Below are 18,708 nucleotides of genomic sequence, written 5' to 3' on the forward strand. Positions count from 1 at the left end.
TGGTGAATAATTCGCACAATATCTCTGGGAAGATTAAAGGACAGGCAAAAAAGAGAACCACTCATCGTGGGAAATCCTCCACACCTTATTTTTTGTCCTAAAATGATAGATATACATATTAAAATTTTTTGTGCCACTTCTTATTCAAGAAAAATTCGCATTAATTTAATAATGATGAATTGAATTTGAAATTTGTTGTTGATGGGGAGAAATATTTTTTGTTCGTGCTGGCAGGGAGCAGATTGCGAATGGAAATCTTGGTTATAACCGTGATAATCTCATTTTCAGGTGGAGGTTGTGCATGTATTATATCAAAAAACTGTTAATTCCCGGGATAAGTGATGGAGTGGAGGCGTCAAAGATTATACTGTTTGTTGATATCACAGGTGGTAACCCACAGGTGTAAAGCATCATTCCTCAATATTAGATAGTCGGGTCTTGTTCCCAATTAGCGAATTAGATACTATGACTAATTAGTTACAGATGCGAAGCACGCACCAGTCTCTCTATCCCTGTTTTGTGTTATACACACACGCCTCTTCGGCGTACCTTTACCCTCCACAACACACGAACCAATGCCAACTCAATCACAAATTACAGGATTGCTTAAAGTAATTTTATGTTATGTGAATGGAATTTTTTAAATTCACTGGAACAGTTAATAAATATACGTAGATCTAGTAGGTCTGCAACAAAAAAAGGAACAACACAGTATTTTAAACATTTTATATTTCTTCTTTAATTTTAAAAATTTAAAACAGCAGTAGCCAAAAGTCTAAATTCCAATTTTAATATACCCAAGAACTTTCTCTGAATAATTTGACCCCATAGTATCGGGTGTTCATTTAAATTTCTCCTTAAAGCTGGCATTAAAAAGTCGATTGTGGACGAACCATGGATTACGGATCACGGATCACGGATCAGCTGTTTAAATCTAACCACACTTTTTGCGTTGTTTGTGTTTTTACACTGCAGACTGACGAGTGGTATGTCCACAATCGACTCTTCTAGGCCAACTTTGAGGAGAAATTTAAATGAACACCCGATATTTTAGATTCTGCGAAAGTAAAACAGAAAGATAATGCTTTAAACTTCATTGTCATTTTATTTTTTCCACGTTCTTGGCTTATTGTCCTGTCCTAAGAAGAAAATTTCTTTGTTAAAATACAATAAATATTCCATGTACACAGTATTAGCAATACCCACACACACAGTTTTAGAAATCTTTACATTAAAAAATTAACATAGAGCTTGTTCATTATGTTTATTTTATAAATGCTTAGCAAGCTTTTCTCTCGCAAGTTCATTTATAATTTATGAAAAGTCAACTTTTCGGGCAATTTCATTATTGCTTTATCCACTCAATGTTAATATTTTTTGTTAACGATCTTATGCCACCACAGTCCCGGGCGAAAAGTGTATGATTTTTACATAATTGCTCCTGATGAAAAGTACCTATCTGGCTACATAGAAACATTTCTGAGTTTCCTAGAGGAAGAATTATAAATTACTAATATAAGTTATGTTGTATGACCGGCGCTTGTCGATGCAATGAAATCACCAATCTGACAATGGGAGATATCAAAGATTTGGGCTCTGCTATCTTAGTAAACGCTCAGGATACTAGGAATTATAAATCACGATCATTCACCATTTTGGGAAATTTTTACCTTGAAATTTACAAAAAGTACTTCGGATAATTTAGATAGTGTTGTAGACTTTACTAATATGTATTATGGAAACTTCAAGTACCCAATAATATTACAAGGGAAGTAGGGTTTATTGGTGCCTTAAAATTATGAAAATTGTAATATTAGTGTAATTGCAAAAAAAAAAATAATATGATGAGTTCATGTCCGATTTTTTTTGTGATTCGATTAAAAATGAAATATGTATGTAGTATACAGTGTTATGATAAAATAACGCACAAAATTCATAAAACGCACAGTATTAATTTTTGAGAAAAATGCAAAAACACGTCAAACAGCTTTTTAAATTCTGCGTCTTCTAACGTACTTATATAGAAACAAAAAATGGGGGCAAATTTATCAAAGTTATGACGTCATTAATATTTCTTCCAAAAGGGAAGCTACGATTCCGATTAGATTATATGATAGAGCTTATTTTTCTGGATTATAAAAACCTAGTTTAAGTAGGGATTACATTAAAAAAAAAAAAGCAAATTAATAAAGTACGAAATAAACTTGATTTTAATAATAACTAACATCGGAAATCCTAGTAGTAAACAAAAATAATTTAGAATTACTTGGAAGCCCAATTTTTGAATATGGTTTTGATTCCATTGCCAAAAAGAAAATTGAAAAAGTTTTTCTTCTTTTGAAAAATATAGAACAAGAAAATTTAAACTCACACATTTTTTGGTAAAAAATTGTTTCTTTGTTCCAAGATTAAATTTTTTACTTAGAACATCTCCCTTGTGGAAATTTTCTAATTGTATTAAATCAATAGACAATGCTATTCGTAACAGTTTACAAAAATTTTTAAACATCAAGTTTAATGAAAATCAATGAACTCTTGCTTCACTTCCTATTTCAAATGGTGGTCTTGGTATTAGGAAAATTGAAGATACCTCTTTCCCAGCCTTCCTTGGTTCAATACATGGTGTTCACGATCTAGTCTTTCAAATATTACCAAAAACGGACAAAAAGGTTAGTGTTCATTTTGCTCAAGAAGCTATTGGATTATGGATTGAATTAATGGTAAAACATTTCCAACGGAAACATTTTTACAAAAAGGCTGGGATATAACGCTTGGCTTCATGCCTTTCCCTCAAGAAACATCGGTACATTTATGGATAACAAGATTTTACAAATATGTGTAGCAAATCGCTTTGGTGTTGAAATTTTTGAGAAAGATACTTGCCATTGCGGCTTTACAGTTTCAAATGATGGCCGTCACGGACTTAGTTGTCCTAAAAATAAGGGCAGATTTTCAAGACATTCAGATCTAAATCAAATTATCCAGTGAGCCTTAAGTTCTATCCACTGAGAGACGATGGTAAAAGACCTGATGGTGCTACACTCATTCCATGGAGTAAAAGTCAACGCCTAATATGGGATGTAACATGTGTTGACACTTTGGCTGATTCTTACATAAGAAAAACTTCCATAATTGCAGGATCAGCTGCCGAAGAAGCAAGTAAACGAAAACATGACAAATATCAAAATTATATTTTTAAAGCATTAGTTTTCGAAACGTTAGGTCCATGGAGTTTGGAATGTAAAACATTTATCGATTTCATTGGTGCAAAACTTATGATTGAATCCGGAGATTCTAGAGCAAAATCTTTCTTCTACCAAAGAATCTCATTGGCAATTCAACGTGGAAATGCTGCAAATATTTTAGGCACTCTGCCTTATGTAATTCCACTTGAAGAAGTGCATTGTTTATGATTTATATGTATAGGTACATTTAATTATTACTTGTTTATTAAATTTTACTATTTCTTTACTAATAAATAAATTTAAACAATACTTTAAAGCAAGAATTTACTCTGAAAACTGTTTGACGTGTTTTTGCATTTTTTTTTTCAAAAATTAGTACTACGTTTTCTGAATTTTGTGCATTATTTTATCATAATCCTGTATATCATTCAGAGTAGAAGGTCTTTTTCTGCTTCGCCCAGTTGTCCACCTCGATTTCGTCTCGGTCTTCAATCTCTGGGCTTACCACAAAAAGACTCACTTCTACTCTTTATGATATAATCGACTATAACCTCTATTACACCATTATTTAGGCGGGATTGTTTGATAAAAAATTAAAATATGTAATAGAATGTACACAGTCAACTGAATACAGAATGTGGTATTTTAATAGTAATTATACACCAAGGTAGAGAAGACATTTTTTTAAGCCGAGGTAGTTTATTCCCCGAGAAGCGAAGCCTCGAGGGGAATAAAGAAGGGAGGCTTAAAATTGTCTTCTCTAGCGTGGTGTATATATTATTTTTTTCACTACTAGATACGTTAAAACCCTTTCTAATAATAATTATTAATTAAATTTGTTTGTCCGATGCGACGATCTGAGTTCTCATTTTTCAACGGTTGCTATGAAAATTGAAAATCGTCTGTCTACATTAACCAATAAAATCAAAGAAAATCTTTCGTTGCTAGGTGACGGCTGTTCATTATTGACTACTGGTTAATAATAAAAAATTATTAACCTAGGGAGAGAAATTCTACTTCTGGGGTCGATTCGAGACTCAATAATGACGCCTTCTAAGACTAATAGTGAAAAAAATAAATTATGTACACCTACGTTTAAAAAGAAAGAATAAATTTTTACATTTATGCAATGATCTGTTGAATTTTTATACGAATCGATTTCGTTGTCCGTTAAATTTTCCGATCGTCGACCGACGAGCAAGCATCTCCTAATCAAATTGTTTTTAAAATTGATTTTCCTTAGATTGTCTATTACTCGACACTGCAATATTATTAAACTTCCGGCTGTGCTCTTTCGTGTACAATGTTTCTTCGAAATTATATTCACCCCAAACGAGATACTTAATGTACCAACAAGCTTACATTTTTTGTTCGTTTTTATCCAGAGGCGCTGTGCATAAAATAGCTCTTGACTACATAATTAACAATTATATTACCGCATACGAGTTAATTCTATATAACATACCCGTACGTTTTATATTTCTACAAAGGTGAAGGAAAATCAGGTTTCAATCGTGTAAAATGTATCGCGATATAAGCTCGGGTGATAAATAATTAGCAGGTTTGTACACTCTTTTTTGCCTTCTTGATAACTTATTTAAACTCTTGTGAATTAAACCATTTACAAAAGTCGTATTCCAAGTTGCAATTTGCTCCATGACGCTGTCCAAAATAAAAATTAAAAATGCAGTGGAAGTTGAAAGTTTCGCACATTAAATTATAGTTTATCTGTCTTAGTTGACCCTTTAGTGCGGAAAAATTTACGACGAAACTTTAACTACCTAATTAAAAAAAAGGAGATGAGCATTTGCCGTCGAAGTTTGTGCAGTCGATATAAAACTTCGATTCCACTTTGATGTTATTACCAGAACAATAGTTAAATTATTCAACAGTAAAGTTAAATTCGGTATTTTATATTTATAAAAGCTAATGAAGTAAAGTGAAGTTTTACATTACTGTAGACAGCGCAACTTGGAGTCTTTTGGGTATTTTCAGGCCAACTTTAATTTATAGCATAACTTATCTGCGGATTAAACTTTAGTTACATGACTGGTTATAATTAACTAAGTGGTTTCAGTCAACATCCCTTGAAGCTTGCCGGATTCCCACACATACGCCGCTAATTTATATGTGTATATTGCATGAATTTCTGTTGATTACTCCCTTCAAATTCATGTAGGACTCCTTGTCCCCGATGCAATTTCCACGGGATGATAAGCCCGAAAAATCTTTTATTCCCTGGAAATATCGAACAATTATATTTTTAATGCAGTCGGTATTATTGCTTCGTAACCAACCGAGCGCGGTGCTGTGGCATTATCGCTGTCCAGGGTGACATCGCCAAGATGGTCCTCCCCATAAAACAAAGGAAATTGCCTTAAATAACATTAATAAGAATAATGTGCCGACGAGATAAAATTAAGACGTGAAATGACGCGTTTTTGCCGTCTCCCTTCCGTATTACCGGCGGCGTTTCGCCGTTTATAATTTGTCAGAATTTAAAATGTTTGGACTTTTTTTCGTGGGGTTATAAAATGTAAAGTTGTCGGTCTTTCGAGAGTCGAGCCCCAGTGCCGTCTAAATCCCGTGATATATAATGGTCTGGCATTGACTAACGTACGCAATTAATCTCGCATTACGCGTAAGCTACCGTATCCGAGAGTCAGAAGGACGTTTTGTAGGGAGATGCTCCAGGTCTCGCTGTGTTATCTTGACTTATACGAGACTCGGGATGACGGGCACTTCGACCCCGCTGTGCTTTCTGCCTCTGCACTGATATTGGATTTTAATATTGAAGAACTCTCGGGGCCCGAGCCGATGCTTAATCTTCGATCAAAACCCATCAACTAATTGAGTGTCGTGAAGTGTCTCGTGAATTATTTTTGTACACGATGAAAATTGCATGTAATTATCGCAATCTCCACTTAAAATCACGGTGCATTTAGAACCGGGTAATTTACCTTTTCAATATTTTTTGTAGAGATGCAGACGAAAGTAACGATATTAGTTTGAGAATGGTTCCTGTATTAATGAGCCATCGTTATTAACATTTGCTGTCCCGTAAGAACTATCCAGTAGGACTCTAATTCGCAAATTCAAAGTTAAGTCATGAGAATCTTTCTCTGTGGTTATTTGTAACAATGTAAAGCTGCGCCATAGGTTTTCTGTTTTTCATTGATTAATTTTTTTTTTAAACATACGGTATATATAGGCAGTTTTGTTTACGTGTATGCTGTGAAGTAAAAAAAGCTCTCAATAACAGTTAATCTTCGAAGCTCTCCCTTCATTAATTCACACCTTTGACATATGCCTCAATTATTTAAAGCAAATCGTCGTCATTACTTCAAAGAGGCCCAGTTCTTTTGGAAAACTTAAATAGAAGATGGTATTTTAACTATTTACAAAACGAAATAAACAGAAAACTTAAGAGCGCTTTAAGTTGAGCTCTTCAATAAGGGAATGTAACTCAATTTTATATTTTAAAAGCGACAAAGTGTCGAACGCTGTTAATGGAATAGCCTCGATACATAATATTGAAAGCATGAAAATGGGCAATGTTTGTCTCCCGGGTACTTAAATCAGTTTTAGTTGATTTAAGCCTACATAAACGAAAGCCTTTGTTCGATTTTATTCGTGATCCACAATTCGTTACCACTTCTAGCAAGTGATTTTACGACACGATACGATACAATTGTTGGTCTTTACACGACGGTGGTCAAAGTGTTTCTTCTTTTCCCAAAATGTCCCTCATGGGCGGGGGTTTGTCAATCCCGACTTTACGCGAAATAACCAATTGAATAGGGTGCAACAATTTTTTTTTAATAATCTACTAAACTAAACCAAACAGTTACCTAAACAAAATAAAACAACTAAAATTACATACTCGTACATATTTACAAAACCCAACAGGCAATGTCACTTGTTGGTATTTTTCAGCAGCTTTTACGACATTTTACAGAAACCTTTCAAAATTGACTATTACTACTATTATTACAATTTTTTTTTTTTTTTTTTAATTAATAAAAAATTATAAGAGGGATAGAAAATTGCGATAGTCAGAGAGAAAACAATGAAAACATAATGTATTTAAAATAAACAAAGTGTCCATTTGTCTGTTTTTAGAGTCGAATCCTGATGTGATAAAGTGATTTTTGAAAGATACAAAAAATTACGGGAAAATACAATTCTCTAAAATCTTTTTCATAAAAGTTGCTTTGAATTTACAGGGTAGGCCAACGAAAAGTATCCCACCCTGGTTATGTTGAAAACTACACTCCTACGTGAAAAACGTTGACAGGTCAATTCTAATATCGAGGGGAACACATAATTGTGACAAATTCAGCAGCGCATAACTTCATCATTCTGGCCAGGGTGGTTACCCTCTTGTGAATCATTATAGGGACAGAGATGGCGCCATATATCATTTTAAGCAATTAAAATATTTTTTTTCGAATTCTATACGACAATGGTCTATATTATTAAATTCACATTACTGTGCAGCAACGAATTTTGTATAAAAAAATTTTTACATGGACATTATTTATTTGTATGGGTTTACGTAAATACTGAAAGTGTAATTGCTTAAATTTAAAATAGCTGGTTTAAGAATACATATCTTCTCCAAAAGCAACCGTGCTTTCTATCTTACCTTCTTAGGGGTCTAGGCAAATCTCACCAGAAATGTTACAAAACGTAAGGCATGCAAGTTACTATCGATTTGCAATTTGCCAAGAAAGAAACGGTGTCCATTTGTTGCATTAAATAGAAATCAACTTATAAAATTTGTTTTTATTTTTTTGCCCGTAGGGTTTGAAAATAGTCAGGAAACAAATAGTGCGTTGTATTCCTTGCGAAGTGAGTTTTCAAACGAGGTGTCACTTGGCATACCCTTGCATTTGAAAAAAAATTTAGGGATGGTTGCGCACTTCCGGGAGGAGATATGCAAAAACCATATGCACCAAAATGTAGGCAAGGAAAAACAAAAATCGACCTGTTTCGGGATTTTTGAAAAAAATCGCCCATGTCCAAGTTATGAATTTTATTCCAGTTAAAGTTTCCACACTGTATAATCCTGTTTCTAGTTCTCAATAGAAAATTTTCAATTTAGAAGATGTGGAAAAATCTGAAATGCTCGCGTCTGGAGAGTGGAGCGCATAGAGTTTGTCTAATTGTAATTTTCTCGTGAAAGTCGAACCCCTTCAAAATGAGACAGAATGTCAAGTATGGGCTGAAATTCTTAGTTACATTAATTCCATCAAAATGTTGCAGGAAATTACTCAATTTTTATCACCATGTTTTTACTCAATTCATCGTCCATACCTATTTAGAAAACGATGTTACGTAAAGAAATATGTGAGAATAGCGGAATAAAGAAAACAACAAGGAAAAATGAATTTATGATAAATAGGAAATAAAAGAAAAAAATCAGTCAGATCACAATTATCATCGTAATTGCATTCACTTACTTCTGATCTTTTTTGTGTTTTTCTATAAGTTTCCCGCAAATACGCTATCCAAAAAGTTGCAGATAGGAGTTTATGCTGAAGGTTTTGATTGGCATTAATCCTCGAAGATATCTAAGTATCCTGCAGACGATATTTCCCAAAATTATTTTTATTTCTTACGTATGTTTCGAAAGCAGAACCATAGGAAGTAAAATAAAATGAAGAGAACCTAGCAGTTAAGCCCCAGACTTTTCTAAGTACAAGTGCAAACGAATTTAGTTATTTTCTACGATGAAGTGTTTACTTTCTAATTTGTAATTTTCACCCTTTGATTACACATTTGACAAAAATTTGAAAATGATAAAAAGTCCATTAACCTAGTGAATATTAATTTGGTGTTTCTCTCAATTTGAAATTTGCCAACATCAAATTCATTAATTCAGTTATTCCTTGATTTTAACTGGAATTTCCAAAAATGTCGAACGAGTGTTTTATTGCAACATTTTGCCCCAAGAACATTTTTTACTCTTGTGTACCTGTGTTTATCCTACGGACGCGTAAAATTTCAAAGAAAGTCGCCAAATGGGTACTACATTACCACTTTTAAAGATTATTGTGCCGACAAAGGCATCGAGAAACAGAAAATTTACAACTAACAAAAATTCCGCCCCCAATGAACGGTTGTTATGAACGTTTTGTTGAAATTATTTAAAATTAAAATTCTTAATTGAGCGAACTTATTCAGACCATCACAGTACCAAGGAATACTTGATATTTGATATAGTTTTATCGCCTTTACCACAAAAAACGCTTGCGTATAGGGAGCTTCCTTTTTCACTCTTATCATGATAGAATTTACTTCTAACCTTCCAAAGGTATCTTTCCGACTATTAAATCTTGATAAACTCTTCAAGAAACTTCTGGCGCATGTTGTCTGAAAGACGGACTCAACCAAACTGAACAGGTCAACGCCACATACACTGCGGTCGGCCTGATAGTTTGGCCTGCACAGTTACATTCTCATCCGGCCGCCTGAACAGTCCCCCAAGTCCGCGCAGTTTTTTACCATACACGCTCCGAAAATACGGAAGGCTACGACTGCACAGTTTTTGGTCTGAGGAAAGTTGGGGGTGCTTGCGCACTTCTGAGAGCAGATATGCAAAAACCATATGCGTCAAAATGTCCACAAGGAAAAATAAAAATTGACCTATTTCGGTATTTTTTACAAAAATCGCTTATTTCCAAGTTATGAATTTTATTCCAGTTAAAGTTTCCACCCTGTATAAGCTACTACCAAAATATGTGATGTTATTTTAGTAGGTAACAGAACTCATTAAAAGAAACCGATTATGTACTCGATTAAAATCTCACAAAACACGTGTGCGCTACCGAAAAATTACCACGAAAAAAGCACTTAATACGCTTATCGGTTACGGGAGTAAGAATGAGGTTCTTTGCTTCGTTTTTGTCATTCGGCTTCGAGCATTATTTGTTTTAGATCAGTTTGTAGTCAGACTTTAGTACGAAAATTAATCTTTTGATAAATGTTGAATTTTGTCCGAAGTTGTAGTTGCAAAGTGAAGTGGGTGATGTTGCATGAATAAGAACTCCTTATTTAGAATAATTTCACATGAGGTGATTTGCTCAAGGATTCCGTCCTGATTTGCTATTTAACGAGGCTTAAGAAAACAAGATCACGGTATCGTTCAAATATTGTAGCTCTAAGATTCCCTTTACTAGGAAATTTTGACCATCAGTTGAACTGAGATGCTATTAAACTGTAGTAGAGTTTCTCCAAAAATATAGTGCGATTATGACTTAATTGGTGTTTACCTATTTTTCGTATCCCACCTCCACCCGGCGGCGCGGCAATTTTGCCGGAGTACATACACTATTACGGATAATACTATCAAGTAGTAGTGCAGTGCTTATAAACATAATTACCGGCGTCTCGCCTCCACATTTTGACTTTTTTGTGTTTTATGTTCTGTGTCAATGTTAAGGAATTTCCTTACGATGTGACATGAGTATAATAATATACCTTTTTGAATTTCAACCACCAATGTGTTCTCTAAGTCCAAAATTTTTAAATTTTTATTAATATTCGTTATTATTTACAACAGAAAATCATAAAACTGTCTCCCATTAAAGGTTTGTCCATCGGATGCCCGCAAAACAAATTAAACAAGCTCGTCAGAAATTTATTTTAAGCTTTTCTATAAAAAAATGTTTCATAAATTGTTCACATCATACTAAATTAAAACAAAAAAAAATTATCGAGTAAGCCATGGCTGTCAATGTTCAGTTGGCAGCTTTGGTTTAAATTTTGCTGTATTTGACAACTGTTAAGTTTTTGGATTACAAGTTCAAGGTCTCTTTCACAACAGCAATATTAAATTAACTAAATCATGACAACAGTCATGGCTTACTCGACTTTTTTTTATCGTAAGATTTTCTAAAAAATTCACGGACACGGACACGGAATCTTGGCCACAACTGACATTTAACTGACACATATGTGTGAACTGGCCTTTATTGAATATAACCCAACTTTTGACTCGATAATGCCATTTCCCTGCTTTTTTGATGTCACACTTGTGACTGTGACTTTTAATAATTGTCACTTAAATGACACTAAGGATTGGTTTACCTCATTTTTTTTAGAAATGTCTAAAAAATGTTGGCCAAGATTCCGTGTCCGGAATAGTACATATTTGTTAACCTTGAAAAATAGGTTCATTTGTTTAAAATATCGATCAAATTTAAAACGTATCCACTTATTTTAATACATAACATTCTGTTTGTAGGATTATCATATCAAGTGTTCATTTAAATTTCCCGTCAAAGTTGGCGTTGAAAAGTCGATTCTGAACGCACCACTCATCGTTATTCTGCAAAGTAAAAACACAAACAACGCAAAAAGTAAGGTTAGATTTAAATAGCTGACTTGTGATCCGTAATCCGTAGTGCGTTCATAATCGACTCTTCAACGCCAACTTTGAGGCTTGAGGGCAAATTTAAATGAATACCCGATGGTTATTTATACCCCGTGTCCACACTAACAGTTCGGATGCCTTTATTTTTGGAGTCTTTAACGTTATAAATTTTAGATTCTAGGATCTCAGGGGGACGTACTATAAGGTACTTGTCGCTACTCTAACATAATTGCTCTAATCAGGCTAGTTAAATTTTTATATTATGTACTAAGAAATCAAATATGTATTTCAAAAACTCCTGTTATCTTTATTTACTTTGTTTAACTTTATTTGCGCAAACATACCTACTAAAACTCTTTCACTATTAAAAATGTAAGGTGTCATTTTTAATATTTTGAAGTGGGGGTGGCTGGGGGCAAGATAATGACAAGACAATTATATTAAATTATATCACATCATAGAATGATTCACCTAAAATTTGAAATTTGCAACCTTAAAAACAGATCCGAACTTTTCTCATGATCACCCTGTTAATTTTTGTTGCTAAACGTAACACAAATGGTACTTCGAATTGTTCGCATTCTTTTTACCTATAAACTTCAGGGTCAATTTTCGTGCCTATAACAACTAAACTGACAGTGTTAGCTCCCGGTGAATTTTCCAAGTCATATTCTTGGAAGCAATTTCATCATCTTTTCAACCCCTTCTAAAAGATCTACTTTCGGTTTTTTTGCAAACTTTCGCGGCTAATATAATTAGGTTATTTTTTAATCATTAAATTTAATGTACAACTAGGCAACTTAATAAATTTGTTGTCGGCAATCTTTTTGAAGTTTTCTCCAGCTTTTGTTTTCCCTCGTTTATTTTGATTTAGCCTGAGATATTGTGCAGGAACGTAGATTAATGTAAATACTTATAAAAGTTGACAAAGTATACTGATCAATAATATTTAACTACCAAGGGACTGTCTAACGAAATTTAGAACAATGCTTATCGTTTTTATCAACAAGCGATATTTTATTAGCTATATTCAATCGGTGTGAAAAATGTCTTGGAGAATATTTCATTTCTTGAGCAAAATTGCATTTAATTCGAACTCTGTTATTGTAAATAAAATATCTGAATGTTGGTGGTGGTGAAAATTGAAAACTTTATATTTCAGGTGAAAGAAGCTTTGATATTTTCTGAACCTTTTACACAAATAACTTGGTGTGTGCAAATAGAGGTAAGTAGAACATTTATGTAGAGAAGATGTGAAAAATGATTTTATTGAAACCCGCAGACCTCTTTTGTGTGGTGCATATCTGGCAACATAATCATATTTTTATGAAAAGGCCCTTTCAATTGGCGATTGCATTGAATTTGATGAATCACGAGCATTCCAATAATTAACTGAACGTTACGGATCGCACAGGGATGAAAGGTAAGAGATTTCTCTACATATATTTTTGGTAAAGTGCGGAGGAAATGCTTTTGTAAATTTGCTGTGTCACCGTCTAAATCTAACTTACCATGCATTATATGGGTTACATAAAGTAAACGATAACTTGAAAAATTAAAAAACACGTCATTAATCCAAAGCTATTAACCTTGTCCAGTTGTTTTAATTCAAGTCTGATAATTGATAAAAGCCTTTCGGTTTTATGAAAACGTTAAAAAATATTCAAAAAAATTAAAGAAGAATCCATTATTATTTCTCTTTGCATCAGCCGGCATTAATTACAATTTTTCTTATAAAAACGTCGAATTAGGTACGGTTGGCTTCAAAAAAAAACGGGAACTGTCAGAAAAAGTTCTGTCAGATTTTATTAAATTTTTATAGTTTGAAACGGCCTTTTAGAATTTAGGTTAAAAAACTGCACTTATGTATCAGAAATACTACTGTCAAACAGACACTAATTGACATAAATTGACAAATTAAATTTCCAATTCACATTAGGTCAAATTTCATTTCCCGTTTTTTTTTGAAGCCAACTGTAATATGCAGTACTGCACATAAATAAATTTTTAAAAATCACGTGTAAATTTTTGGTTTTAACCAAAACAATGCTTAATGAATTTAGCAACTTTTTTTATATAGTGTCCCCGGATTGAGTTCAGAAGAGGAAAATATTTTTTATTTTTGATTTTACGTAAAAACTTCAGAGGAATAACATCTTTTGCTTTTTTTGAAACCCTTATTTTCGATATTAAAATCTCAGTGATATAATGCATTCTTAAATTAACATTTTTTGTTAAAATTTGGACGGCAGAGAGTTAATAGAATAGTTTTATATTCAATTACCATTTGATTTTTTTCAAGAAAAAAGTAATTTGCTCTGCTCTGCGTTGAAAAAGACTTTTTAATGCCAGAAATGGGCGTTCCAAAGGAAGTAAAAAATGTTATTCCTCTAAAGTTTTTGTGTAAAATCAGAAATACAAATATTTCCCCTCTTGTGAATTCAATCCGGGGACATACTGTATATTGATAAATAAGAACAAAAAATGTTTCTGTCTGATATCTCGAAGGTATACAGGGTGTTCTCGAAGTTGACGCGTTCCTTGTAACACGAGGTACTACACATTATTCTTCAGAATTTTAGCCTAAATCTTCTTAGTAAAATGTTTGTATTAACGAAGATAATTGATTGTATATTTTTATTGTTTTCTAAAATTTTAAGTCCGGTCCTGTCAATTTCTCCGCTGTACTAGATTAATAACTAACCTGGCCCAGAATGGTGTCTTTCCGGAAATCGCTTTGCAATACTCTCTGGACGCTGCAGATGCATTCTGATAACGTGATAACATTGCCCATGCATTTGCAACATATCTGTGAGCTCATTATTTTCCTAATAATAAAGCCATTTCGACTAATTAGATGACAACTCTGACAGTAGTTTTGATTAACGTCAATGCTCATTTGATTTTTTTTTGTCAATTACAATTTCTAACAAATCAGCGCAAATTTGAGCAGGACCGGTTTCAAAAATTTCAAAAAAACTAACTTATTGTATCTTCATTGCCGTGCACATTTTACTAAGGTGATTTTGGCTAAAATTCTTTAGAACAATGCATACTATCACATGTTAAAAGGAACGCCTCAACTTCGAAAACACCCTGTAGAATTAATTCATCATAAGTTTCCAATAATTTTTGCTTTTGGAAAGATTTCTTATTTTCAATTTACCTTTTCACTGGGTGCTACATGTTCAATCAGATTCAGGGCCGGTGATTGACCACCTCATAACCGTTCTTTTCATCCTAAAACCATTTATACACACCCTTTCACACCCTTCGTTTTTATGTTGCCGTCTTTTTAAAGTAGTATATGCATATTGCCTTTTTCACACGGAAGCGTTACGTACATTTTTATTGTCATGTCACGTCATGTCATTCATTCTTAATTTTATTCAAAATATTAGATACATTTCCTTTATTGAAAAATAACCAAAAATCGTGATGGATCTTCCTTTATGTTTATTGTTTTTGCGTTATATCTTGGATCTCACCTGGCGTCAGGTAATTGATCTTTTTACACTTGAATTTTCGTTGGAACGAAATAAATTTACTTTTCATGGTTAAATGAAACGTTCACAAATTATGGGTTTTTAGCGGGACGTCTTCATGGTAAATTGTTTTTGCATAATGATTAGGGCCCGGATTTTAGGCAATTAAAAAGTCGGAAATAGGTGCCTAAAATAGTCCCTTAAACTACTGCAAATAGTCCCTTAAAAACTGAAAATAAGCCATACTAGGTCCTTAAAGTTGTGGTTAATTAAATTAAAAAATGTGTTTTTAAAGTTTTAAGTAGGTACACACAACAAGATATTTACTAATTATTTTTTATTAATTAATATACAATACTACAAGTTTGTTAGTTATTTACATTGTTACGTATTTACATTGCATACAAGATATTGCTCTAAATTTTCTACTTTAAAACATTGTCGGTTATCCACCAAAATGGACTTATATTTTGAAAAACTTCTTTCTACCTCGCAAGAGGTAATGGGCGCAAATTTGTAATAAATTTCTTCCATTTTGGTGTCATGTTCCGGCACATCTTCACCTCTAAAAATTCTTGCCAATTCTAGAAGAAATTTGTATCCAGGATTTTTTTCAGTAACATCTTCAAGTTTTTTTAATGCTACTGCTGCTACAGGGCCTGGAGATTTTTTTAGGGAGGTAAATACGTTTTCAACAATTTTGATTGAATCGGTTAAAGGTAACCCATTTTTTTCCAATTGAGTAATACTTTCGCAGATTATTTTAAAATTACTGCGAACATAAATTAATTGGTTTTTTATTCCGGGTTTCTTCATTATAGACTGTGCTTTTTGAATAGCAACAGCAGAACTTCCATCAAAGGACATGACAACCTGTGAGTAGTTAAAAACAGTTTAACAATCAATTAATTTGCTTATCTTTTATATACTTACTTCTTTAATGGAATCAAAGTGTTCGCTGTAAAACATAGCAGCCTGAAGCCATGTTCCCCATCGTGTTAAAATTGGCTGTGGAGGCAGTGGCATTTCTTTTAGTTTTTCTTTGTACATTTCAACTCTCAAAGGTGCCTTAACGAAAATTTTTTTCACGTTCGAAATTAAATTATCCACATCTTCATATTGATAGCGAATTTTTTCAGCCACTAGATTTAAAGCATGCGCTAAGCATGTGACATGCACAATTTTTGGATAAAACACCTTAAGGTGTCTACCAGATTTTATCATATATGGTGCTCCATCCGTTACAAACAAAAGAAACTTTTCAGCAACAACTCTGGTACTCCACAAGATTTCTACGCATAGAAATTTTAAATCAAAATAAATTTAAAAAAGTGAAAAACCCTTACCTAAAGATTGATTTACGAATCTAGCTATTGTCTCATGATTTGTTCTTTCTAATTGTTTAGACGCCAAAAGATAAGATTTTCCAGGTTCATCTTCTGAAAGTTTCCCAACCAGACAATTCGCCACATATCGCCCAAGTGCATCTGTTGTTTCGTCAACTGAAACCCATATGTTAAAAGGATCCAGCTCATTCCGAATGCGGTCAATAGTCTAAAAGTGAAAATAATTTTAAATTAAATATTAAAAGATAGTATGTTCATACATCTTTGTAGCATTTTGGTAAATAATTTTTCCGTAAAGTAGACTCATCCGGAATTTTTCTACCACAATATTTTGTCAGAAAATTCTGAAACGCAGGATTTTGTAGTTTGTGCCATGGTATATTGGCAGCTAAAAAGACGTTACAAAGTTCCATATTGAATGTACTATTTGCCGATTCCTCCAAGTTCTGTGTCAGCAACGTTTGCCGAAGCGGTGTCATAATGTTCTCTTTATGGATGGCCGTTTGCTCATGCTGTTGCAAGTGACATTTTTTTTCGCATATAAACTACAAAAAATAAAATTTTCAAATAAGTAAAAAATATAAAATGACATATTTTTAATTATGCTTAACTTACCAGTTTACCACAAGCTTTACAAAACATTTCTCGGGTTGATTTTATTTCATATAAATCTTTCTTGCTTGTCCACTGTAATATTTTTTCGCGTAAACTAATTTTTTGTTTCGGCATTATGTTCACTTTAAACAGGTTCACAAGAAACACGACCACTGCACGGAGATAAAGTAAACGAGAAATGACAAATTTGTAATGCTTATATTTACGTCTCCCACCAAATTTCAGAGGAGATGGTTAATTTTATATTTCTTAAATTTTTAGAAAATGACACCCTTAAGGTTTCTCTTATTGTTTCACTTCGGGATTTTAATTTTCGTTTTTATGGCAAGGACCATTTTATAAACGTTAAAGCTTCTAACAATACCTAAGTATCAGAAAACATTAGACCGCGTATACCTGCACCCCTTCGAACAGAGGCAAACAGATAAACTCTGTAATTTATGCCAGTCCAGTCTAATGGTTTGTGGTACTTAGGTATTGTCGGAGTATTTACCGCTGACATCATGGTCCCAACCGTAAAAGCGAAAAAGTAATTCCTGTATTGTACTGCACTTTGTACATTTCAGTAATTACATCTCCTTAAATTTTAAAATCATAAAGCATTGTAAATTTTATTGAGGTACCACTTTTACATTTTCAATACCGTAAACTTCCCAGAATTCGAAAATTGGGAAAAAACCGCAAAAATGAAATTGATTTTTGGTCATTTTAGGCATGTTCAGGCAGTTAAAAGGTAAAATAGGTATTTAAAGGGCATTTTAGGCCGAATAGGCAGAATCAAATATGGCTCTAATTACTCTAATTAAGCCAGAAATCATTTATAGACAAGTTTCATACATGTGCCTTAAAAAATAAAAATAGTCCATTTTGCCTAAAATCCGGGCCCTAATAATGATCCTTGTAGATAGGTTTATTAAGTTTAGCACCTGTTTATTCGAGGCACTATCAATACTGGTGGTGTTTTGCTGATTCCTCCGATATTTTTCTCTTGAATAAGTGAACTGAGCTAGAGACTTAATTTGAAATGTTCTGAAATTAGATTCTCCTGCTGTTGTTCGATACCTAATTTACTGATGTTCCTTAAAACAGATTTTTGGTGTCGCATTTTTGTCTTTTATGAACATTTTTATAAAATAAAAAATTTTTATCAACGAAAAACTTTTCGTTGTCCAAAGGAGTTCACAACTGTAAAAATTATTGTGGTTAGCAGAACCTCCAGTCCTTGAAGTTCACTTAGAAGATCTTCAGAGATAATGAAACACAATATTGTTAGGAATGTGGTGCGTGATAAATAATTTTGCAACACATTATGTGAATGGTATTTTTCTTTATTACAAAATTAGAACAAAGAATATTACACCGAGTTATTTTCCCATCATATCGAATTTATATATGTATGTATAATAATATCATTGAAACAAAAAGTTGCCACTAAGTAAAGTCATAACACATAAAACAAATAATTTTTGTTCGAAACCTCCCTAGAAAGTGAGCATGTATCCACAGTGACTAGTGGGTTGAAGGTTTCTCTTTCGTTCACTTCCCTTTCGCTCACTGTCTTTCACTGTTGTTTTCGTTCACTCGTAAATTTTCCAATTCCTAACGTAATTTGAATTTTTTAGGCAACATTTGGTACCTCGCGGCACTTGTCTCTCCCAAGACACCATCAAAAACATATAATTCTTCATCATACATTT

General features: G+C 33.1%; 1 protein-coding gene across 1 annotated transcript; it reads right to left on the reverse strand.

Moving 5' to 3' along the window:
* Nucleotides 1-15,434: 15,434 nt before the first annotated feature.
* On the reverse strand, nt 15,435-17,145 carry LOC138122866 (uncharacterized). The gene is made up of 5 exons (XM_069037255.1): nt 17,012-17,145; nt 16,657-16,941; nt 16,397-16,604; nt 15,984-16,342; nt 15,435-15,923 (listed from the first exon to the last, which is right to left on the reverse strand). The coding sequence occupies exons 1-5, from the start codon at nt 17,123-17,125 to the stop codon at nt 15,435-15,437; spliced, it is 1,455 nt and encodes a 484-aa protein (XP_068893356.1). The 5' UTR covers nt 17,126-17,145.
* Between the last annotated feature and the right edge of the window lie 1,563 nt (nt 17,146-18,708).

This window comes from Tenebrio molitor, chromosome 1 (genome assembly GCF_963966145.1).
Source record: "Tenebrio molitor chromosome 1, icTenMoli1.1, whole genome shotgun sequence".
Classification (NCBI taxonomy): Eukaryota; Metazoa; Arthropoda; class Insecta; order Coleoptera; family Tenebrionidae; genus Tenebrio; species Tenebrio molitor.